At 38.2% G+C, this 26,522-nt stretch overlaps 1 protein-coding gene across 5 annotated transcripts in view; it reads left to right on the top strand.

Moving 5' to 3' along the window:
* The window catches only part of MARK3 (microtubule affinity regulating kinase 3), a 77,243-nt gene that overhangs the window by 17,564 nt on the left and 33,157 nt on the right, over positions 1–26,522 (top strand). For 4 of the 5 annotated variants that reach the window (XM_039368934.1, XM_039368932.1, XM_039368933.1 and 1 more), the window contains exons 2-5: positions 2,341–2,532; positions 12,575–12,628; positions 15,981–16,029; positions 21,034–21,099. In XM_039368934.1, coding sequence (XP_039224868.1) covers positions 2,341–2,532; positions 12,575–12,628; positions 15,981–16,029; positions 21,034–21,099 — 361 coding nt within the window. Of the gene's footprint in view, positions 1–2,340; positions 2,533–12,574; positions 12,629–13,463; positions 13,616–15,980; positions 16,030–21,033; positions 21,100–26,522 lie in introns of those variants that run through there. The other variant, XM_039368935.1, reaches the window with a different exon arrangement.

Genomic DNA, 26,522 nt, shown 5'->3' with positions numbered 1-26,522 from the left:
TTGTTTTAATTTTTGATTGAGAGCTCCCCAGAGCTGGTTATAAGATGGGCAGCTGTATAAATTTTATAAATAAGTAAATAAATATAGCATAAAGTGCTAAACTAAATAATTCTCAGTTGGCTAAAAGATAAATCCTGGGCTATTTAATTATGTCTGATAGAGCACTGCAAGGAAAGGAACACTATGCAAGCAGTGTTCAAGGATAGCTTCTTCAGTAGTTTGTGATACATTGACATTTGTAAGTGGGTTCAAAAAACAAGAGACTTAAGTTTCAATCACTGAATGAAGGTTGATGATTTTGTAGCTGTCATTATATTGGGATGAACTAATTTGAAATTTGCAGGATCTTGCTTTTTAATATAGCCCTGAAGGCTGCTTTCTGAAGCCAGTTGCAGAATACTTACTTGGGCAATATTTCTAAACACACATTCCAATACAGAAATCAGATTTTAGTATCAGTACTAAGGCTAAAATGATATTCATAAAAAATTTACTCTTAGTCTACCCCATCGCCAGTATTTCTCTAATCTAAAGTAATTAAATTTGGGAAGAGTGAATTCATTTAAATATTGCTGTTATTAGGCAACAAAAACCTGATCAAACATTTAGAGACATCAATAGATTTAAATCTATTATCTTGTTTTTAAACTTACATTACAGTATTGTACATTATTTTGTAGAAAGAACAACAGTGAAATTAATATGTAGATGAATTACTGCATCAGTTTAAAAAGTGATGGCTAAAAAAGAATTGGAAAGATATAATAAATATTTTCCCCAAGTGCTGGGATAAGATTATGACTGCACATATAGAAATTTTAACTTGTTATCAGGTTGTTGTTGTTAATGTTTTAATGTGTTTAGTTTTATAGTTTTACTAGGAGAAGAGCCTGAGGAGGGAGGCTGGGAGAGATTGAGGGCAATAGAAGAATGGGACGACAGAGAATGAGGTGGCTGGCTGGAGTTACTGAAGCAGTAGGTGTGAGCAGTAGGTGTGAGCTTAAATGGACTCCAGAAGATGGTAGAGGATAGGAAGGCCTGGAGGAACGTTGTCCATGGGGTCGCGATGGGTCGGACACAACTTTGCAACTAACAACAACAAATGATTTTATATGTTGTTTTAACTTTTGATTGGGAGCCACCCAGAATTGGTTAGAAGATGGGCAGCTCTGTTTTAAATAAATAAAAATATAAAGGCAATGTTTTAAATAAATGTTTTAAATAAATAGAAATATAAAGGCAATACTAAATATAAATATAAAGAAGAAACAATGAAGTTAGAATATTATTGTAAAACTAATATAGTATATATGGTAGTGTTACTTTAATATAATTCCAATAACAAAATTGTAAAGTCCAAAACTTGTTTTGTGTATGAAATTGCAATGGCCAGTTTATGCATACAATAAATGATAAGTTATTAAATAAATAAATACGTTATTAAAAAGCTGGAAAAATATTTATATCTAAAGTGAATATATTCCAAAATCCAAGGTCATACAGGAGATAAATTGGGACCAAAACTGTTTCAGGATTTCTAAATTTCTTCATTAAACAAAGTTTTATTTAAAAATGGTTGTGAGGAGAAGGGAGGACTTGGCTTTCTTTGGAAATCACGAAGTTTGAATACCCAATCCTTTAAAAAAAGTAGAAAATGGTTCATAAATATAATTACTTAATTCTGTCTCCAAGTTTAATTAAAAAAGAGGTTGGGCACATGATTATCTTTTTTTTTCTCTTTTTGCAGACAGGACAAAAGTGCTATAGATCTTATAATCAAATATTTTAAATAATTATGCAAAATATTGACTTTACATCATACTAAAATGTGAAATATGGTGGAAACTGAATCTCTCCAGATCATTGCAAGAAATGCCTTATATTTGTATTAATGATTTAAACTATTCAACAAGAGTGTCTGTTCAGTAATAATACCATTACGTTATACTGCATTTAAAATAAATTTTTAGAAATCAAAGTATGAGATCCATGTAATCTATTTTGTTCCCAATAGTTACTGAGATTGTTCAATAGGCAGACTGCAGAAGTTGTAAAAAAATCAGGTGTTGCTTGTTGGGTTTTCCAAAAACTATTAACAGAAATCTTCTCTGTTTAAATATCAAATTTTTAATTTGATTATCATAACTTATATACATGAACTGTTTTAAAATTACCTCAATTGCTGGCTATCACCAGATGTTAACAAAAGCTGTAATGGTTGAACATACTACAAAACAATATTTTTTTCTGTGTTTCCTAATCTGATATCAAGTTATTTATGTGTTCTAGTCTAGTCTAGTTGTGTTACAGTGTACCTAAATTTTTCTATTTTTATTATAGCATACCTCTCATGGTGAAGGACGACAGGAAATTTCCTCCCGAACTAGTCGGTCTGGGGCTCGCTGTAGGAATTCCATAGCTTCCTGTGCAGATGAGCAGCCACATATTGGGAATTACAGACTCCTTAAGACAATTGGAAAGGGAAATTTTGCAAAAGTGAAACTGGCCAGACACATCCTTACTGGCAGAGAGGTAAAGTCTTGTACTAGCATTTTTTTTTTAGATTTTGCAGAATAAATATCTTAATATAATAATTTTTAATAATTAAAATAATGTGCACTTTACATAGAATCATGTACATTTAACAGGATTTTTTTTCCCCTCTATAATCAATACTAACAAAATGTTTTGGCCTAAAAAGTACAACTAAAAGGTTGATTAAATGTTGCCATATGTTGTTTTCAATCACTAAGTCATGTCTCATTCTTTATGACCCCATAGACATCCTTCACTATCTCCTGGAGTTTGTCCAAATTCATGTTCATTGCATCAGTGACACTATTTAACCACCTCCTCCTCTGCCATCCCCTTCTCCCTTTACCTTCAATCTTTTCCAACATGAGGGTCTTTTCCAATAAATCCTCTCTTCTCATTAGCTGGCCAAAGTATTTGAGCTTCAGCTTCATTATTTGTCTTTCCAAAGGACAGTAAGGGTTGATTTTCTTTAGGATCGACTGATTTGATCTCCTTGCAGTCCAAGGGACTCTCAAGAGTCTTCTCCAACCGCACAATTCAAAAGGATCAATTGTTCAGCACTCAGCATTATAGTCCAACTGTCTCAGCTATACATTACTACAGGAAAAACAATAACTTTGACAATACAGAGCTTTATTGATGTCTCTGCTTTTTAATATGCTGTTTAGGTTTGCCATAGCTTTCTCCCAAGGAGCAAGTGTCTTTTAATTTCATGGCTGTGGTCACCATCTGCAGTGATCTTGCAGCCCAGGAAAATAAAATCTGTCATTGATTCCATTCCTTCACCTTCTGGATGCCATGATCTTCGTTTTTTAATGTTGAATTTCAAGCCAACTTTTGCACTCTTCTCTTTTCGCTCTCATCAAGAGGCTCTTTAGTTCCTCTTCACTGTCTGCTATTAGAGTGATATCATCTACATATCTGAGGTTGTTAATATTTCTCCCGGCAATCTTAATTCCAGCTTGTGATTCATCCAGCCCAGCATTTCACAAAATGTACTCTGTTGTCGCACTCCTTTCTCTATTTTGAATCAATCAGTTGTTCCATATCCAGTTCTAACTGTTGCTTCTTGACCTGCATACAGGTTTCTCAGGAGACAGGTAAGGTGATCTGGTACTCCTATCACTTTAAGAATTTAATACAATTTGTTGTAATCCACACAATCAAAAGTTTTATCATAGTCAATAAAACAGAAGTAGATGTGTTTCTGTAATTCCCTTGCTTTTTCCATAACCCAGCAACTGTTGGCAATTTTATCTCTAGTTTCACTGCCTCTTCGAAACTCAGCTTGTACTTCTGGTAGTTCTAGGTTCACATATTGCTGAAGCCTAGTTTGTAGGATTTTGAACATAACTTTTTTAGACTATGAAATGAGCTCAATTGTACAGTAGTTTGAGCATTTTTTGGCATTGCTCTTCTTTGGGATTGGAAAGTAAACTGACCTTTTCTAATCCTAGAGCTACTGTTGAGTTTTTCGAATTTGCTGGCATATTGAGTGCTGCAGTTTAACAGCATAATCTTTTAGGTTTTTTAAATAGTTGGAATACCATCAACTCCAGTAGTTTCATTGTTGGTAATGCTTCCTAAGACCCACTTAACTTCATACTCCAGGATGTCTGATTTGAGGTGAGTGATATCACACACCATCATGGATATCGGGCATTAAGATCTTTCTTGTATAATTATTCTGTCTATTCTTGCCACCTCCTCTTAATCTCTCTGCTTCTCTGCTCATCTTTGCACGAAATGTTCCTTTGATATCTCCAATTTTCTTGACGGGATCCTTTGTCTTTCCCTTTCTATTTCCCTTTCTATTTCTTTGCATTGTTCACTTGAGAAGGCTTTCTTATTTCTCCAGCACAGGAGATGGAGAATCCACCAATGGGTTTGCTCTGTCTTCCTGCCGATTAGATCAAGTCAGTCAAACTTGCCACGCCCGTCCTGGACTAGGACACATCCAGTCTTGACTTGATCTTCAGCCCAGACAGACATGGCAATTTGGCTCCCAGCATAGGAGGGTAGATCAAAACCATTGGTGAATTCTCCTTTCTTTCCTCAAAAGTTGCTACAGTCTCCTGAGTAGCGCTGGGATCAGCACTACCCCAGTCTGACTGTCAGAGGTTTGGGCTTTTCCCTTCTCGCATTTTGCGGCGCTGGGATCAGAGCTGCAGTTGGGACTCCCCCCTCAGCTTCTGGTCTTTTACAGAGGCCTTGGATAGCCACCTTCATTTCTGGCTTCTCTCAGAGGACTTGCATGCCTTTCCCTTGCGACCGGAGCATTGCGGCTGCCATTTTGGAAGCCGCGTGGCAATCCTCCGTGGCTTAATTGGCCGGCTTCGTTGGTGTGCGGTTCCCTTTTTAAGCTTTTCTTCAGCCTGCGGCTCCTCCGGACTCTTGGGGTTTGTACAGGTGACTGCCTGCTGACTTTCCAACGGCCGTTACAGCCTTAGATCGGCGCAGCCACCATTTTGGACCACATGGCTGCTGCTGCCGCCGTCCAACTGAGTCAACAGGCGTGTGGGGGGCAGCATTCCTTCTCTTTAGGCTTCAGGCCTACTCTTTTTTCTTCGGTTTCTCTCCTTTGAAATTCGTCCTGCCCTCTTGTCAATTCTACAAGGAGTTGAAAGGGTAGCGGCCGCCATCTAGGACGGCCTGCATACCCGGGTACCCATCTCCCCAGGTATCAGGGCACAGGGCGCATAGAGGCCCCTTCCCCTGGATGCCATACTGTCAAGGGGAGCTTGGCTCTATTGATAGACACTGCATGTTTAGGCAGTGAAGCAGGCCAACAAGGCCCGCAGCATAACACAGTCCCAAATACAGACCTCAGTCTGGTGTCTCATCCTTCCTGGCCACCATTAGCAGGCTGAGCATTGGATTGCGGTCATCACGCGAGTGCTTCTACTGCCTTTGCAGAGTCCACCAACTGTGCAAAGTGCTGACACATACCAACTTGCTGGCCTTGTCACCACTGCGCGCTCTACGAGCAGGCAGGCTGTCATCACTGACCTGATTTTGCCATGGCCGTAGACACAGCCGGACACCTAGGGTCAATTACCGGTCAGGTGGCCAGGGGGGCAGGGTAAACTAGCATTCCCCTGCTCCATCTGCACTAATCTTATCCGCCAATTGATCCACTGCCAGAGTTCCCTCTCAGCACTCCTGAGATAACTCATCTAAAGATGGAGGACACCACGGTTCCTCAGCCTAAGGACATCACCCCTCCGTCCACCAGCCGGAAAAGGCACAGGTCCTCCAACCAGGAGGCGGCAGGCAGGATCAAGGCCAAGGCTAAGACCATCTCTGGAAAGAAGCCTTCAAAATTGGCGGAGAAGCAGGCCAGCAGGAGGCACCAAGCTTTGGAAAAGAAATTTTCCAAAGCACAGAGACAGGCCAGGGTGGAGGCAGAATGGACAGAGGCCTTGTTCTTTGATCTCCCGCTGGGGCCCTCGACCTCCACTCAAGGGGTCTGGGCCCCAGAGGGGATTCCCACACACACCGCTTCTCCTGGGGTGGATCAGGGTCTCACCATCCACCATCCTTCATTGACACCATGGGTCCCACATTCGGGCCCAGAGGCTACTTTCACCCCCACAGCTGCCAGCCTCAGGGTGACTGAGCCCGAAACCATTCCTTTTGATGACCACCTTCAAGCCTTGATTTCTCAGGTGGTTGACTGGGCCCTTGCAGCCAGGTCCTACCACATGCCCAGGACTGAGTATGTGGTATCCTTTCCCCCATCCAACCCCCATGATCCTCCCTCACCACTATGATTCTACATCGAAGATTTTCTATCATTGGTGCGAAAGACACCATTTGACTATCTCAGACTTGACTGTTCCAAGGATCTTGGACTACTTACTGGAGGGTCTTGACAGGGGCTTGGCGCCTAATAGCATACGTAGACAGGTGGCGGCTTTCTCCACCATACCTAACTGTGACAACTCGTTTCCATTAGGTCAACATTCTTTGATATGCTCCTTTATCAAGGGCGCCACCAACACCAAGCCCCCTGTGGTTCATAGGTATCCCTCTTGGGATTTGCTGCAGGTCCTATGGGCCCTCACCAGGGCGCCCTTTGAGCATCTCAGAACCTGTGACCTGCGATCCTTGTCCCTCAAGATCGCCTTCCTGGTGGCAATTACATCTGCCAGGCGGATTTCTGAGTTGGTGCTTTCCATCAGGGATGACTATGCACTTTTCATCGGGACCGGGTAGTCCTTCGCTTGGACCCTACCTTTGTTCCCAAATTCAACACTTTGCTTCATAGGGCTCAGGAAATTGTCCTTCCAGATTTCTGCCCTACTCCGTCTCATGACCTGGAACGCCAATGGCATTCTCTGGACGTCCGCAGGGCCCTCTGCTGCTATGTCAGGCAGACGGCGGCCTTCCGCAAGTCTGAAGCCGTCTTTGTTTCCTTTCACTATTCCTCTATGGCAGTGCTTCTCAACGTTTGTGTGACGGCAACCCCCGTCACACAAACGTTCTGCGCATGCGCCGGGCTGCGTGCATGGGGGCGGGGGCCCCACGCGTGGTGCGCATGCGCAACGCCCCCCACGCGCGGCACGCATGCACGGCGCCGCCCCATGCGCGACGCGCATGCGGGGGCTCCCCCCATGCACGGCGCACGTGCACAGTGCCGCCCCCATGCGCGGCGCATGTGCACGGCGCCGCCCCATGCGTGGCACGTGTGCACGGCGCCGCCCCATGCGTGGCACGTGTGCACGGCGCCGCCCCCATGCGTGGCACGTGTGCACGGCACCGCCCCCATGCGCGGCGCGCGTGCACGGCACCGTGAAAAATGGCGGATCGCCGCCTTTGGCGACCCCCGAAAAATGGGCGATCGACCCCAAATGGGGTCGCGACCCATAGGTTGAGAACCACTGCTCTATGGGAAGGAGGGTATCTGCCTCTATGATAGGCAGATGGATGCGGGGGCATACCAGTCGCATTCCCTGCTGGTTCCAGGTTGTGTTACGGCGCACTCAATGTGCAGTGTGGCTACCTCCGCAGCATGGGCTATTCAGGCGTCCATCGAGGACGTTTGTAGAGCGGCTTCATGGTCTTCGCCTTCACCTTTCGTGAGGCATTACAAACTGGACAGGTTTGCCTCTGCGGACGCCTCTTTCGGTCGGAGAGTACTCCAACAGGTGGTATCTAGGGACAAGACACCGGACCTGACTGCTTCCCTCCCACAGGGACAGTGAGGCTTTGGTATGTCCCATTGGTGGATTCTCCATCTCCTGTGCTGGAGAAGGGGCGTTATCTTACCTGAACGTCTTTTCTCAGCAGGAGATGGAGAATCCACTCCCGCCCATTTGGGTCTGCCAGGTCCAGTGTTAGGGTTCTGGGAGCCAACATGTCAGACTATAGTCAGTGGCTTTCGCCCTCATCAAGACTGGGTGTGTCCTAGTCCAGGATGGGCGTGGCAAGTTTGACTGACTTGATCTAATGGGCAGGAAGACAGAGCAAACCCATTGGTAGATTCTCCATCTCTGTGCTGAGAAAAGGCGTTTAGGTAAGATAACGCCCCTTCTCCTTGCTATTCTCTGAAAATCTGTATTCAGTTGAGCATATCTTTCTCTTTCTCCCTTGCCTTTTGCTTTCCTTCTTTTGTCAGCTATTTGTAAATCCTCATCAGACAGCCACTTCACCGTTTTGCATTTCTTTTTCTTTGTGATGGTTTTAGTTGCTGCATCTTATACAGTCACTCTGTCTATCAGATCTAGTCCCTTAAATCTATTCATCATCTCCATTGTATATTCATAAAGGATATGATTTATGTCATATCTGAATGGTGTAATGATTTCCCCTACTTTCTTCAATTTAAGCCTAAATTTTGCAATAAACTCATGATGTGAGCCACAGTCAGCTCCAGGTCTTGTTTTTACTGACTGTATAGAGCTCACCATCTTTGGCTGCAAAGTACATAATCAGTCTAATTTCTGGCAATGTCCACGTGCAGAATCGGCTCTCAGGTTGTTGGAAAAAGTGTTTGCTATGACCAGCATGTTCTCTTGACAAAACTAACAAAACAAAACTTTGCTAGCCTTATTTCACTTTGTACTCCAAGACCAAACATGCTTGTTATTCCAGTTACCTTTTGAAAATGTACCTCCTACTTTAGCATTCCAATATCCTATGATGAAGAGGACATCTTTTTGTAATGTTAGTTTTAGAAAGTGTTGTAGGTCGTCATAGAGCCAATTAACCTCATCTTCTTCAGCATCATTGGTTGGGGATAGACTTGGATTATTGTGATATTGAATGGTGTGGCTTGGATTCAAACCAAGATCATTTTGTCATTTTTGAGCTTGTACTCCAGTACTATTTTTTCCACTCTTTTATTGAGGGCTACTCCATTTCTTCTAAGAGATTCTTGCCTACAGTAGTAGATAATGGTCATCTGAATTAAATTTGTCCATTCCCATCCGCTTTAGTTCACTGATCCCCAAGTTGTCGATGATCAATCTTGCCATCGCTTGTTTGATCCCATCCAGTTTATCTTGATTTATAGATCTTACATTCAAGGTTCCTATGCAATATTGCTCTTTATAGTGTCAGGTTTTCCTTTCACCATCAGATACATTCACAGTGAGCATCCTTTCAGCTTTGGTCCAGCTGCTTCACTCTTTCTGGAGCTACTTGTAACTAGCCTCCACTCTTCCCCAGTAGCATATTGGACAACTTCCAACCTGAGAGACTTCTCTTCTGGCCTGATATCTTTTAACCTTTTGATACACTCCTTGGGGTTTTCCTGGCAAGGATATTGGAGTGGGTTGCCATTTCCTTCTCTAGAGGACCATATTTTGTCAGAAATCTCCACTATGACCTATCCATCTTGGGTGGTCCTACACAATATAGTTCATAGCTTCATTGAGCTGCACAAGCTCCTTTGCCATGACAAGGCAGTGAACCATGAAGGGGAATGATTAATTAAATTAAAATTTAACTAAAGTAAATTAAAGTATAATTAAACTATTAAAAATTAATGTTCTCGGGAATCCCAGTAAATTGTATTCATTACAAGAAGCTAAATATCTTCCTTTATAGCAATATTGGCCTGACACAGATTTCTTTATTTCATATATATTCTTGACAGTATTTATGTACAGCATCTTTATATATGCTTTAAAAATCTGCCATTAAAATGAATTTGGATTCTGTTGCTCAATTAAGAATGCAAATGTACTTCTGCATTAGGACATGGTCAATTATTCAAATATTCTCTTTTCTATTTTGGCTAACTAGATACCAAAGGATCAAAAGAATACAAAGAAAGTAGTCCCCTCTGCAATTGTTCCCCAGCAATTGTAGAATACAAGTGGAGCATATGTAGTGGACAATGTGACAGTAGTCGCTATCCATTAATGACCAGATTCCCTATGCACTTGTATAATCTTTTTCTGAAATCATGTCAGTGGTTGTAATCATTTTTCATAAACAGATGACTCCAATTCATCATGTTGGTTGCCCTTTTCAGCTTCTTTCTGCAGCTGTAGAATATCTTGGTGCTATAACCAGTTAGATACAGATGTGTTATACATATGCAAGGGTTGATGCTTTATGTTCAGTTGTCTTCTTTCTTATCTCCACAAACAACAAGAGCAGAATGTTTTCCTGAGTAGCCAATCTTAATCTGTTCAGATTGATGAGATACTTGAACCATATTATAATACCTAAGCTGAGAAGGGCCTCTACTGGCTCAATTTAATGCTCTTCCTTCAGTCATTTTGGAAGGCAGATACAAAAAAATTCCATATGCTGCTTGACTATGTCCATGTGATACAGATTCTGTAGAACAGAATTCTCCAACCTTTCTGGCTTTGTGTACTGGTGGGGGGGGGGCGGCGGTAGAGGGGATGGTTCTGCCCAAGCGATGGGCAAGTGCCCATGCGCACAGCTCCTTTTGTGCAAGTGGCGGGCTGCTGGCATGTGGGGATGCGCAAGTGCATGCTCTAGCTTGCTATTTCCATGGCCTGATTCTGAACAGTTCAAGGTCCAGTAGTGGGTTTCAGCCTCAGAGGTTCGGGACCCCTGCTGTAGAATCTATTGCCCACATTGTATTGTACTGCTGTTTTTATAGTGATACTAGATTCTGTATTTATTTCTCCTCATCTAATAAAATACCAAGTCATTTTGATACTTTTTCATACAAATTCTGCTTGGCTGCTGTGTAAGACTAGGAAAAGCATAGTTTTTTTCAAGAGCCAGTGATACGTAGTATAGTACAGGTATGCCAATGCTGAATCTGAAGAATTTTTCCCACGTCAGACCCAAATCCAATACATATCTACTGCATTTTATTGGCTAATTAAGTATTGAGCCTTTTCAGCCTGAATTTAAAATAATTTAATAGTACTAATACAGGAGAATATTTGTAGTTCAGGGTTGACATGAGGGGTCCTTGGTGGTCTCTGAGCTAGCTTGTTTTCTTACAGACATTTCATTACCCAAACTAGGTAACATCATCAGTGCTAGTGATGTTGTTACCTAGTTTGGGTAATGAAACATCTGCAAGAAAAGCAAGCTCAGAGACCACCAAGCATCCCTCATGATTTAATAGTCTTTTATTAGTCACCAGTTATGAAGCAATTTATCTTGTGTTTCATGAGAATATGTACATTTTTAAATTACCTTGAACATAATTCTAAGAAAAACACTAGAAACAGACAGCTATGCACTCTTCAAAATTTCTTTCTGCTCTTTCATTTATAGGTTTAGAGTCATCCACCTTTAATGGCTGACTTTTGATAACATTTACTATTTTTCTGATACCATTTGGAAGGACAGTTTCCCTTAAACATGTTTTTAGAGGCAATCTCTTTACTCACCGTACCTTATGTCTTCAAGTAGAACATAATGTTGAGGTAATAGATTTAGTACTCTTAACTCATGTATTTGCCTTTTATTAATGAAAAGGTTAAACTTTTGGAGATTTTTGGCAGAAAATTACAATGGAAGGAGATGTAAATAGAAGGGAATTATAGAAAACAGGAAAGATAATACAAATCATATGACAAATCAGGTAAACTATTGTTTAAGAAAAAATAAATGAAAATAAATACCACCTGTTTGCTGCTAATTACTATGGAAATATAGTAACACTGCTTTCAAGAAGAAAACAGTATTTGCAAACAAACAGCTGTCTATTGTATCAGCTGATGTTTCCAAGCAGTTCTGTTACACCCCCAGTGAATTATGTTAGAGTGAATTCAGTCTGAAGACAATAAAGCTGTATTCAATAAGGATATTATAAACACCTAGTTCAAACTAGTAATGTATTATCCATATATATTTTGAACTATGTTTTGTGTTAAAGCTGGTTGATTGACTCTTAACAGCAACCTAAACAGACAAGAAAAACATGGAATTCATAATTTTGAGGTCCACTGTGATTTAATTTGACCAGTTAAAATATTTCTGTTTGGCACAATGAAAGTCGTGATTGCAGAGTATTCATAATTTTGAAGAAATATATAAATACATTTCTACTTATCAGAATTCTAGATTCAGTAAATTATAGACACCCACACCCACACTTGTGTGTATGTACTTGTATATATGTAGAGAGAGAGATTCAGGAGATCACTTTCTATGTTCTAGGTAACAATTGACTGTCCATTATTAGTAACAAACGCCTGTCTTCACTGCAGAAGAAATAATGTAAATATTGATTATGGACTGTATTTAGAAATGGGATTTGAAGAAAGATTCTGTTATAACTTCCTTTAGATTCTATGGGCTGTTTTCCTTTTTTCCAATCGAGTTTTGTCATCCTTGTCATCTTTATTCTTCATTTTTGTCTCTTGTTGTTTGTCTTATCTTTAATGTTTTAAACAATTTGTAAACTGCCCAGAATCACTGGAAGCTAGGTGCTGTATATATTATATCATCATCCATTATTATTATTACTATTGACATTAAATTGATTTTTGTGCACTGCTTGCTCATTCGGTAATATACTATTAACAATAAGTATTTCTGCTTTGCAATACAGCTACAGTTAACAGAAATCAAACAATTGTATTTTTTCTAGGTTGCAATAAAAATAATTGACAAAACTCAATTGAATCCAACTAGTCTACAAAAGGTAAGTTTATTAGTTGTTCCATCTTTTAGGTATACTACTTTGTTTAGAATATTCTTTTCTGGCACTTCTGTCTTCCATTTTTAAACATTGTGTATTATTTTAAGAATAGCGTATTCAATATGATTTCATTTTAATCTTACCTTTCTCTTCTAATGGATAGAATGGAAGAAATCATGTAATTAATAAAATTAGTTTTGATCTGAGCTCAAAATTTTTATTAAAAACATGAAATCAGTATTATATCTATATTCTCTTACCCAAATCTATACTATAAACTGAATTGTGTCTGTCATTTTGATTAATGGAAAAAAATTATAAATACAGCATCTTCACAGATCACTTTTTCAGGCTAGAACTATATGGATTGAAATTAGGGATCCAGATTACAAACCAACAGGGAATATGAGCAGTGGAGGCGATATAAACCATGCCTGTAACTGTAACCTGTAACTTCCTGTTGCCCAAAATGTTTACTTGAGTTACGTAGCAAATTCATATCAGGAATCTCCTCTGTAGAACAGGAAGAAGTGTAAGGAGGATTAAGCATTCAATCTTGCCCATTGTTTCACTATAGAACATTCTCTGCTGCATTTTTAGGTTTCCAACAGTGAGACGGATTTTGTGTTGAATGTATATTTCCAAACTATGACTGATGCTATTTATTCAGTAAATTTTATAGCTGTTTGATGAGTGTTTTAATGCTAATTTCTTATGATGTTTTTTCTAAAAACTCTGTTCTATCAACAATGAAATGATATTTTGGTAGCATTAGCTCTGAGGCAGTGGTTGATTTAAAATAAAACCATTTGATTGCTGTGCTCCTTTCTCTATTAAGAGCAGAAAATAACAAAGCAAATGTTTGGAGTGTCAACTTGAAACCTTGGTTACTTCAAAAGCAGAAAAAGAAAACCATTGTGCAGATCATGCAGTTCTTAGGAATCAGTCTTTGCTTTTGGAATCTTCCCAACTGAAAATCCCAGCTGTCAAGTGAATATTTTATTTACTTTATTAACAACCTTGATGAAAATATCTTACTTCAAGTTGAAAATAATTTAGCATGCCGTTCATTTTCCCAGATAATGACTATGCTCTAATACAGGGGTGTCAAACTGCCGGCCCGCTGGCCGGATGCATCATCCAAAAACCGCGCCCACCCCATTGCCAGCAATGGAGAAAAAGCTCCGCGATGTTATGTGATGTTGCAAGTTTGACATGCCTGCTCTAATAGATGTATATTCAGTTTAGAACAATCTAGTTATATATTTAAATAGAATCTTATATATTATAGGAAAGTATAAAAGGGCATAATTGCCTTTCTTTTTAAAATACCTAAATGTCCAAAATGGAGCAAGTGCTTTAATAGCAACATGCATATACAAATGCAATTCTAAAACTTTCTGATGTCATATTCCTTATTAAGTATATGAAATCAAATTATAAAAGGAAGAAAAACGTAAGTATTGTTGAGTTATTATGAACCTTTAATGGTAGTCATTCCAGTGATTAAAAATTTCTGCCAATGGAGTGGAGAGGTGACTTTTAGCAATCATCTAATTCCTGCAGCACAGTGCATATTTGTGGAATTGATGTGGACATGTATAATGGATTGCAGGGAGAAAAGAATGGCCAGGAATATTCAACATCTTTATCTAGTTGAGGGAATTTTCCAATATTTGAATAACTGTTATTGGATATAATTTACAGTCTACAGACAGACTTCCCAATGTGGTGGCTAAGAGTACCAATATATCTAGGGGACTTCCTTTGCCACTCATCAGGCTCCTTGTCTCATTGAATTCTGAATTTCTGCATTAAAAAAATGAGGTTAGAGAGGAAGCTTGAGCACAAATGAACATGTACACATAAGTGAGGAAGAAATTCCCAAAGTCAAGAAAAGTCACCTTATTAGAGTCCCAAAGTTTCCATCTTCAAAGCAGCAGGCAAAAGAATTGTCAGGGAAATCTGAGGGTCAAAGAGGCATAGAAGATTTGTCAGTCAGTCTGCAATTCAAAGTTAGAGTCATGGGATTCAAAAGTTAAGATTCCAGGAACATGGAGTATGAATTAGTGAACAATTGTCCCTGGGCTTGCTACCTATCTACTGTAAGTAGACACAGTGTCATTGTTGCTCATTATGGGAAGGTGTGGGTCCTCTTTTGCAAGGAACCTTGCAGAGTCCCTTTGCTCCACTGTCTTCTCCATATGGTGAACCCTTTCACTGAGTGGAGGCAACAGCCAAGAGCCCTCATCTTCTGAAACCAATAGCAGGCAATCATGTTGATTTCCAGCTAGCTCACCTCAACTTCCTGCAAGTCCTCAGATAGGAATTCATCTGGTAACTCCGAAGCAGGGTTAGGATATTTATTTAGAACTGGACAGATTCCAGTCACCCTTCAAACTATAACATTATTTTAGAATGTTTTAGCTTTGGCACTTGAAGAATTAAAGGTGTGAAGTTTTATTTATAATTTTTCCCACATTTATTACTTTTATAAATTACCCAAGGCAATGAACATATCTAATACCTCCTCCTCTTCCTCCTCCTCCTCCTCTTTTTCCTCCTCCCAACAGGAAGCCTATGATGTGAGTTGGCCTGAGAGAGAATGACTAGTCCAAGTCACCCAGTCAGCTTTCATGCCTCAAATGGGACTAACTCATAGTCTCCTGGTTTCTAGCCTAGTGCCTTAACCACTAGACCAGTGATGGCGAATCTTTTAGAGACCGAGTGCCCCAAAACAGTCCCCTGCCCACCCACAGAGCCACCCACTGCCTCCATGGCCCACCACAGCAGATCGCCCAGGCAGCCCAGCAGCACCATGGTGGCTATACCCTCCACCCGCACCCTGCAGCATCATCTGCAAGTGATGGGGCGCGAGGGCAGAGTTTTGTCCCGGCTGCCATGTCCTTGGCTGCGCTGCTCTGTGCAGGCCATGCTCAGGGGCGACTTTCCTTCAGGGGGGGCTGCTGGTAAGGGGGCCATGGGGGGAGGTGGGGCTGGGGCAACGGCACACATGCCCACAGAGAGGGCTCTGAGTGCCGCCTCTGGCACACGTGCCATAGGTTCATCACTACTGCGCTAGACTAAAGTGACTCTCTAAAGTTCTAATCTAATCTTCAGGTTAAGAACACCTGAAAGAAGATTGAATGTTTTTCTGAAATTTTTAAAACTTGGTCTTCAAAGTATGCTTGCTTATATACGGAAAGAGAGAAAGCACTTATATCTTTTAAGTTTTTTTTGGTATACTTGTAATTTTCCAAACTGTTCAAATATGTTTACATGCACATGTTCTTACATGCACATGTTCTCACAGTTGCAAGGTATGTAATACTAACTTTTTAATTTTCTTTTTTAGCTGTTTAGGGAAGTAAGGATAATGAAGATTTTAAATCATCCCAATATAGGTAGAGTATGATTTAAATGTTCTTTTGTTGCATAGCTGTTTATCCATTCAAATATGTATTTTTAAAATATATGTACATTTAACATCTTCATAATACATATAATTTTTAAGCACATCAGTCATTCTCCTACTGCATTCACTTATCTTCCTATATTTCCACAGTTTCATTCAACTATACTCAAATTTAAAAATCTAAAGTCTCAGTGTGCAGATTGATCTCATAGTTATCTCCTATATGTGAAATCTTTTTACTGGGCATGCCACTCCCTTAATGATTTGCTGCAAAATAGAATTAATGGATTCGTCATAACATCACGAAACATTCTATGGTATATTATGAGCAGGTATCACAAATAACATTGGCTCATCATAACTCAAGTAGTTTCCACATTCTGCAGGGGAAGGCAGTTTTCAAAGTCAGAAGCCTTCTGGATGTAAATGAATACTTTATCTTGCCTGTGGTTTGTTCCCTTTCAGAGGAAGCAATTGTATATATATCCATTACAGCTGATAATCCAAATTTCTTCTGAAGCATGCTAAAGAATATTAATTGTTGAGATATGGGAATAAATGGATTAGATAAAAATTGAAAAGTCTGCTTTCTATGTTTCATTCTGCCCTGGCTTTGTCTTTTGTAAGGCTGTCTCATTATCTTGGGCACTGTTCCTTATAAGTGCTCAGACATGCTCTATTACATTAATTCTTTCTGGAAAGACTTGAGCTGCTCTGAGCAAACACTCAGCTCAGCTTCTGTTTCCTCCACCTCCAATAAGCCCTCATCCAACTGGGTAACATATGTTGAGGACCTTCAGGCTAACAGGAAAGGGAAAGCGCTCAGGAAAAAGGAGAGGGAACAATAGAGTATAAAGCAAGGAGGTGAAGAGAATAAGACACTGGGGAGAAAGAAAATAATTAGAAACATTGCTAGAGAAAAGGATGAGGGGAATATGAAAGAAAATAGGCTTCCAAATCTGGACAGAAAAAAAATATGAAGATGACCACTCAATTACAGTAAAACATTTTTGCAGCTCAGATCTAATAGCCTTAATAAATGGAATGGTGCGTCTCAAAGAATGCTTCCCTTTGATCTTTTCCACTGCTGAAGTACTAGAAATAGCCATGGTGGTGCAGTGGTTAGAATGCAGTATTGCAGGCTAACTCTTCCCACTGCCAAGAGTTCGATCCTGACCGGCTCAAGGTAGACTCAGCCTTCTATCCTTCCGAAGTCAGTAAAATGAGGCCCTAAATTGTTGGGGGCAATAACGCTGGCTCTATAAATCACCTAGAGAGTGCTGTAAAGTACCATGGGACGGTATATAGGTCTAAGTGCTATTGCTAAGTACTATCCATAAAATAATTGTTTCATTGTAAAATTTTCCCCAGCTTCAGGAGACTTTGTCCTTAAAATATTTGGATCTGCTGCAGCTCTGCAGCATTCAGCAGAGGGTCGCACATGCTGAATTTATAACCCAAGTACACATTTATTTTCAAATGAGATTGAGTTATATCAGCTTAATTGGGATATAAAAGTAAACAGCGGTATTGAAATTAGTTAGTTATTACTGAAAGTAATTTTTGTGAAGTTAGCATTTTTGTAGTTTGGATACTGAAGAGAATATAGTTTGGATATTGAAGACAATAAAGCAGTAACTAGTTTGTAGTTGCTAAGAGACTATTACTTTTGGATTAAATTCTGAAGTTCAATTAACACATTACTTGTATCTCGGGGTTTTGTTGTTATGAACCTATCAGAAAAAAAATGCTTTTCTCTCCCCCCCCCTTTTTAAATTAACATCTTTTTTCTTAAGATGTATAACTACAATACAGTATTTTTTGACATGGTAATGCTAAAGAACACACATTAAGTAACAACTGTATTCATGTGATTCTAATTTGAGAAAAGCTAATTTGAGAAAAACTAAGAATTAGATTATATATCTGAGATATTATCTGAGTATATGATCCAGCTGTGAAAATTGATTTGAATACTTATTTGAAAGGAATATTTTGAATCTTGTGTGTCTCTAATCAGTATAATTCATTAGCAATGTTTAGTTCTCAGTTAGTACTTTTGTAATTATCAGATATGTAGGAAGACTTGATCTTTGATAAGAGTTATAAGTTTACCAGAAATTGAACAAATATTGGATTCTTAGCTTGAGGCAAAAACCTTAATTAACCAAATGTAATATAGAGATTATAATTATGAAAAAATGATGTATTAATACTGAAGTCTGCCTTATTTCTATAAATTTCTTCCAGTAACCATATGCACATCTCTATTCAAATTAATCTGAAAATATCATTTCACTATCTAAACCACGGGTCTTCAAACTTGGCCCTTTTATGACTTTTGGACTTCAACTCCCAGAATTCCTTAGCCAGGCTGAGGAATTCTGGGAGTTGAAGTCCACAAGTCATAAAAGGGCCAAGTTTGAAGGCCCCTGATCTAAACATACGTAATATACTAGCATAAATAATTAAATGATATTATGTACATATACAGTATTATATGGTTAATAATGTGGGTAAAAATTTGACTCCTGGGTATATTCATATTGTAAAATAAATAAATAGCGATCACCAGGAGAATCAATGAGAAAAACATTTAATAAAACCTAGCTTTCGTCGGAAGCTTCCGACATCGTCGGGGTTAAAAGCAGTCATTGGGAAGAAACTTATATATGATCACTAAACGCCTGCATCCGGCTTCTGGACCGCGTCACCGGTCCCGGATGATCAAATTGCACTCTGAGCATACTCTTTGCGTCAGCGCCCAGCCCTTTCCTGTTTCTATTCTGTACGCTATTGTTCACTCCTCCATCACTAGTTCTGGGGCTGAGTGGAGTTCTGGGACTAGCCCCAGAACTAGCGATGGAGGAGTGAACAATAGCGTACGGAATAGAAACCGGAAAGGGCTGGGCGCTGACGCAAAGGGTATGCTCAGGGTGCAATTTGATCATCCGGGACCGGTGACGCGGTCCAGAAGCCGGATGCAGGCGTTTAGTGATCATATATAAGTTTCTTCCCAATGACTGCTTTTAACCCCGACGATGTCGGAAGCTTCCGACGAAAGCTAGGTTTTATTAAATGTTTTTCTCATTGATTCTCCCGGTGATCTCTATTTATTTATTTTACAACAGTATTATATGTATATATTATCATTTAATGTGGTGGCGCAGTAGTTAGAATCCTGAATTCAAGGCTAATTCTCCCAACTGCCAGCAGTTCGATTCTAACTGGCTCAAGGTTGACTCATCCTTCCATCCTTCTGAGGCTGATAAAATGAGGACCCAGATTTTTGGGGGCAATATGCTGACTCTGTAAACCGCTTAGAGCAGGGGTTCTCAACTTTAGCAACTTTACGACTTGTGGACAACAACTCCCAGAATTCCTCAGCCATGCTGGCTGAGGAATTCTGGGAGTTGAAGTCCACAAGTCTTAAAGTTGCCAAGATTGAGAACCCTTGGCTTAGAGAGGGCTGTAAAGCACTGTGAAGCGGTATATAAGTCTAAGTGCTATTGCTATTAGGAAACTGAGTAATAACGTTTTTTTCTGGTTTACTTCAAAGGCCATTTTGATTTCTTTCAAATGATAGTAATATGCTTTTGAAGAAGAAGCCCCATGCAGTAGCTTCTAAATATTTTCCAAGGGCAGCACCATGTAGTATCATAATCTAAATGGGAGGTCAGTAAGGCGTCAGTAATTTTGAGACCCCTCATCCAGGAATGGCTGCAATTGGTGCACAAAATGTAACTGCAAAAATATTTGCCACACCTGCTGCTTCCTGATCATTTACTAACACAGTAAAACGGGTGTCCAACTGCCGGCCGGTGGGCCGGACTCGTCATCCGGAAGCCGCGCCCACCCCATTGCTGGCAATGGCAATACCATCCCGATACATTGTCTGCAGTAAAACCTCAAATTATGAAGCACCTCTGAATGGAGGAGTACAATTCCCATATGTTTGGTTCGGAACCAACATCAGTATCAATCAGCATTTTACTTTTTCTTAATAAAACTTTCTATTCAAATCCTAGACAACTAAATAGAAGACATTTTTCTGACTTTCTTAAGAAAAAGAGTAATGGTAAAGGTTAATTTTCAGATTTTAAAATAAAATTGTTAGCATTAATGAATTCTTATGCTATCTTGAGAAGATATCAAAAGCAAGTCTTGTGTTGATTTCAAATGAGAATTGTGATGATATAATGGAGAGCTAGTTTATAATTATGTATTGTATGATTGTTAATAGGCAATGTCTTGTTATTTTGTTTCTATTGCTTTAGCTTGCTTATTTGAATAAATTTAGCTGTTTTATATATTACAGTAATAAATGTTTACGTATATAATATTTTAAATCTCCTGAATGTGACAGTGAAATAACAGGATGGGCTCACTTAAATGTTTTTGCATTATCCTTTGATTTGTTGGGGGGGAATTGGCTTCCTAAAATATAATCAATGGGTGCTTCCTGAAACTACTTAGAGGTCTGAACATAAGTGGTTTTAGTACTGCATCCCCTAATAGAGGAAAAAAAGTGCTATTGTTACAATGCAGAGAGCTTTCTTTCGGCTGATGTTTAGCAAGGCTTTTGACATTTTTCTGTGAATACTCATCTCTGCCTGTAAACTGCTTTTGAGATTCCCCTGTGATTTTAATTATAGAATATGCAGTTCAGCTTAAGGAGAGGCTATGACTCAGTGAAAACAACATACTACGTAGAGTCAGTCCTTAGCATTTTTAGCCAAAGGACATTAAATGGAAAATTGAGATGGCAATTTGCAAAAGGAGCCAGGTTTCTAATGTACTTAGCAATTCTTTGCTGTTCTTGTATTCCAAGGAAAATTTGATTAAAATTTGTTTTTGTATTTGATATCATTCACTGGAATATCAGGTAGGAGAATGAAATACAGAAAATATTGTACAAGTAGATACATATAACTGATAGCATCTCTAAATTGGTTCTTTCTCTTTCTTTTTTTTTGGGTTGTTATTGTTCCAGTTAAATTATTTGAAGTAATTGAGACTGAAAAAACACTCTACTTAATCATGGAATATGCAAGTGGAGGTAAGTTCAAACATTTGCAGGCAAGACACTTATCTAGCTTCTATTTATATAAAATTTTAATTTTGAATAAGAAATTTAAGAATCACCACTTGCCTTTCATTGTAAATATAAGAATACTTAATTATTTTCAATGATTACTTTTCCCTTGTTATTAAGCAAGGACTCTAAAGTTGTCTAGAATAGGACTCCAGAATTTTAGATATTTGTTCTTTCAAAAAACACTTGTACTTGTTAATTTATTTGCCCTGTTTAAATAATTGTATTTGTTATATTAATAAACTTCCTTTCTATCCAGTTGGGAAAATAAAAAGTGTAATTCTTGAAATGTGTATTTTCCCCTCAATTCTTTCTTTTATGTCTTTGGTGCTTTATATATTTTCTAAATAATATGTTAATTTACAAATAAACATTTTTACACTGGTTTGTCCTTTGTACACAGTACAGTATATCACTTGTACAGCACAATTTATCACTTTCTTTTTTATTTGTACACAATAAAACATTTTATACATAGACTGTTATGATTAGCTATCAAAATGTTTGGGGTTAACCCTAAAAATTGTCCACAAACAAGATAATTTTATCTTCATTACTTCCTCTTTATTTTGCATTTTGGAAAACAAAATGAAATCTCGGTCACTAAGAGTTATAAAAGAGATCTGATTGTTCGTAGACAGAACAATTTATTTATATTTAGCATGTAAATATACTGTAAGAAATGATTGGACAGATTTTTTTTATTTACATAGAATAGCTTCCTTCTACTCAGTGATAAAGAACACTGGGAAAGAACACCGATTAGATTAACTGGTTATTAAAGATTAACTGTGGGAACAGTTATGAGCCGAGGTGGCGCAGCAGTTAGGGTGCAGTACTGCAGGCCACTTTAGCTGACTGTGTTCAGCAGGTCAGCGGTTCAAATCTCACCGGCTCAAGGTTGACTCAGCCTTCCATCCTTCCGGGGTAGGTAAAATGAGGACCCAGATTGTTGGGGGCAATGTAAATATATATATACATTGCTTACTGGTGTACACCTCTTAGAGAGTGCTTGCACTTAAAGCGGTATATAAGTCTCATAAATAAATAAACAGTTTATAGTCATATTTTATAGAATATAAAAGAAATTTTAAATGTTTTTCAAAGCATCGGAACTTAAATTTTAACAATACTTTGATACTTTTATCTCCTCAGGAATCAGTGCTTACAGTTGTTTCTTATTATTTTAGAACCAGTTAGCTTTCCCAAATCCTCAGATACTTCTTAAATAATTTTGTGTTTTACATTTCATATTTAGTTTTATTTACTTATTTATTCTAAAAGTTATAAATGAATTAAATCAGGTCAGGATGTTCTTCATATTGGGCTTCAAATCACATTTAATCCCTTGTGGTATTATTATGATTGATTAGTTGCTACTTCAGTGTTTTTCCTATCTTGGCTTAGACATGCTTTTGGTTTTTAATTTAATTTTTATTAATATTCTGGACAATCCCAATATTTGATGTTAAATTGTCTTCTGAAAATGAGGTGTTTAATTGCTCTGATTTTTTCCTGCAGTTTGTCTTGCAGGTAGAAAAAGACATATTTCAATGATAGCTACAAGCTGAAAGCTATATCAAGTCTTATACATACAAATAATTTCCTCTGTATAAAATCCTACTACCATCTAAATAAGGCAAAATTAATGCTTTTCTAGACCATTGGTTAGCTATGTCCCAACAGTCAACTTGGAACTGTGATTATCTGCCAACTCTATTGGTTTTCTGTTGTTTCTGGGTTCAATATAAAGTACAGTTAATGATTGTTAAAGCACTTAATGGTCTTGGGCTAGATTATCCAAGATCAATTTGAGTCCATTAACCTGCGCAGCATTAAAAATGTTTTCAGAGACTTACTAGAGATAAGATGGACAGGTACATGAAGGGACCTATTTTATTGATGATATCAACATTGAGGAATATTTTTAATGCCTGGAAATCTATAGCTTTTCCCATCACCACTTATTATTGTTTTTGTGGTTGTTGTTTAAAACGTTTGACCTCACAAAGCAGCTAATGGATTCATCATTCTCCAAGCACTCCCCTTTCTATCTAGTCTTTGAATTCAGGAGTTTCTTTAACAGGGCCTCTCCAGCCAGTCTTCCCCTCTGGGTAGATGTTCTGCACCATCTCCCTCTCAGATAATACCAATAACAGCTATACCTCCTACAACTGACCCCATCCCTTTGGGTTCCCCATCTCTGGTGATTACAGAAAATGATGTGCAAGGTCTATTTCACAGACAAAAGCCTGGAAAAGCATCAGGCCCAGACAAGATAACTCCTTGCTTGAAAGCTTGTGCTGATCAATTGGCCCCCATCTTCACCCAAATCTTTAATAAATCACTAGAGATGTGCTATGTTCCCTCTTGCTTCAAATGCTCTACTATCATCCCAGTGCCAAAGAAACCCTCCATCAAAGAACTGAATGACTACTACAAACAGGTTGGTCTGACATCTGTAGTTACGAAAACCTTTGAAAGGTTAGTGCTAGCCCACCTGAAAACTATCACAGATCCGCTTTTAGACCCCTTACAATTTGCCTACCGAGCAAATAGATCAGCAGATGATACTGTTAATACAGCTCTGCACTACATCCTACCATATCTTGAATCTCCAAAGACCTATGCAAGGGTCCTTCTGTTAAAGTACTGAAGTTTGCAGATGATACTACAGCGATTGGCCTCATTCGAGACAACAACGAATCGGCATACAGATGGGAGGTTGAACAACTAGCCTTGTGGTGCGGCCGGAATAATCTTGAACTGAACACACTCAAAACTGTAGAAATGATAGTAGACTTTAGGAGAAACTGTACTATTCTACAACCTCTTATAATACTAGACAACACAGTATCAACAGTAGAGACTTCCAAGTTTCTAGGTTCTATAATATCTTAAGATTTAAAATTGACACCTAACATCAGAAATGTCATAAAAAAGCACAACAAAGAATGTTCTTCCTGTGCCAACTCAGAAAGCTCAGACTACCCAAGGAGCTGCTGATACAGTTCTACAAAAGAATTATTGAGTCTGTCAATTGCACCTCTATAACTGTCTGATTTGGAACTACAACCAAACAAGACAGACACAGACTTCAACGGATAGTTAGAACTGCAGAAAAAACAATTGCTACCAGCCTGCCTTCCATTGCGGACCTGTATATGGCAGGAGCAAGAAAGAGGGCTGTGAAAATATCTACAGACCCCTTACATCCTGGACATAAACTATTTCAACTTCTTCCCTCAAAATGACACAACAGGGCATTGCACACCAGAACGACTAGACATAAGGACAGTTTTTTCCCCCATGCCATCACTCTGCTTAACTAATTTCTACAACACTGTCAAAATATTTAGTAAAGCTGTATTACTATGATACTCCTCATCTTTCCTATTACCTATCCTTATCTTATGACTATAACTTCGCTGCTTGTATTTTACAATTTATATTAGGTTTTTTTTACCCTAGTATGATTTATGTTGTTTGCTTAGCTAGTACTCTATGACTATCACTAAATTTTGTATCTTATGATTTATGATGAAGTGTTATATTTAACAATTTATGATGAATTATTTTCATATTGTATATGATCATGACTATAACTATTACTTGTATGTACACTGAGAGCTTATGTACTGAAGCAAAATCCTTGTGTGTCCAACCATACTTGGCCAATAAAGAATTCTATTCTGTTCTATTCTGTGTAAAATTTTAAGGTAGGCTTGTTGTCTTTTAGTTACTGCATTGTGATTTGTTCTCTATTCTGTTTTTGACAATAGAGCTTATGAAAGAGAATGTTATCAATATCATAATCACAATGCCTAGTCTAAAATGAATACTGGCATTCAATTCATTGATGTCAGGCTAAGCCTAAGAACAACATGAAATACAATTCAGCTATAGTTTGATTCTATATTTGCTTACACATAACAGACCGAATCTTGCCAGACTAAATCCTTGCTGTCCTCAGCCTAACAGATATAACCTGTGAGATTCTAAGGAGTGGCTATCATTCTCATATCCATTTCCAGGCTGTGTTGCTTATTGTCTCCCTCCACCTTTCTGGAATGTGCTCCCTCTTTACTGGGAGGAAGTACATATATAAATTATTTAAAATAGTTGAGCCTAAAACCTATAAAAGAGGCTAGTTTCATGAATGGTTTTTAGAGATTGACTATACAGGTAGTTCTCCAATATGAACAATTGCTCAGTGATTGTTCAGTGTTATGATAATGTTATAATGTATTATGTGTTATTGGGAGTGGAAGTAATGCACATTCAATTCCCTACTGCAAATAGAGAACAAATAATAATTACTGACACATAAGAACAGGAAAAGATCAGAACAAAACTCAGGTGGGGTACTTGGAGTGGGGGATAAACAGTGATATCCCTAATTACGTTGTTCCTGACTTAAGTTCTCAATAGCAAATGAGCATATTCTGTTATATGTTATTTATAACACAACTAGTACTTCCCTTGAACAAATATATTAACAAATTATGAGTAATCTTTTCATTTTTTCCATTTGATATTTTACTTTTTATTTGCATATTATGCTATAATATATTTCATTTGCATACTATATTAAAATAGGGAGCCTTTGATTTTTTTTTCAATATAGATGGTTTGAAAAGAACAAATTACAGTTCTTAATTTGTATAATATAACAGCATGGTTTTGTTACCAAGCATGTTCCTAGAAGACTCATTCTGAGCAGATCAAAATTTGTTGTATTGTCATTATATTTAGGGTGACTTGTTAATTGGATTTTCTTTAATCAGTATATAGCTTTCAATTTGAAAGAATATTATTTTTCTAACTTTACTACTACTACTACTACTACTACTATTATTATTATTATTATTATTATTATTATTATTATTATTATTATTAAATCATGCAACTCTCTCAAATATAGAAGCATAGTAACCACAGTCTCTGCTTCCCTAACTATAGAAGTAATTTCTTACATATACATTATGGGGGAGCTTTAAAAGAATGCAAGGGATGTTATCCTGAAATTCTTTCCAATTCTCTAAAAATATGTGGGCTATATTTGTTATAGGATGGGAAAGCAGCTCACATAATTTCCCCAAAGTCATCTGTGGATCATTATATGCAAAAGTTCAGGAGAGCTACAGGATCTAAATATGGGTTACAGATGATGGAAAATTTCTAATAACTGGACAGAGGAATCTGTGGTAGTATAAGAAATTGATTCAGGCAGTTTCCCACTTCATATTATATTCATGTATTTACTCTTGATTCTAACATTAGGTACAAGTCATTATAAACTACTTCAGTTTCCCATCATTAGCGATCTAACTTTCTATGATATTGCTGCAACAATAATTTTGACCTTATTTAATACAGAAAATTGG

Source organism: Crotalus tigris, unplaced genomic scaffold (genome assembly GCF_016545835.1).
Source record: "Crotalus tigris isolate CLP2741 ecotype Arizona unplaced genomic scaffold, ASM1654583v1 scf7180000020955.813331, whole genome shotgun sequence".
Classification (NCBI taxonomy): domain Eukaryota; kingdom Metazoa; phylum Chordata; class Lepidosauria; order Squamata; family Viperidae; genus Crotalus; species Crotalus tigris.
This window is presented reverse-complemented; position numbering and strand designations above follow the sequence as displayed.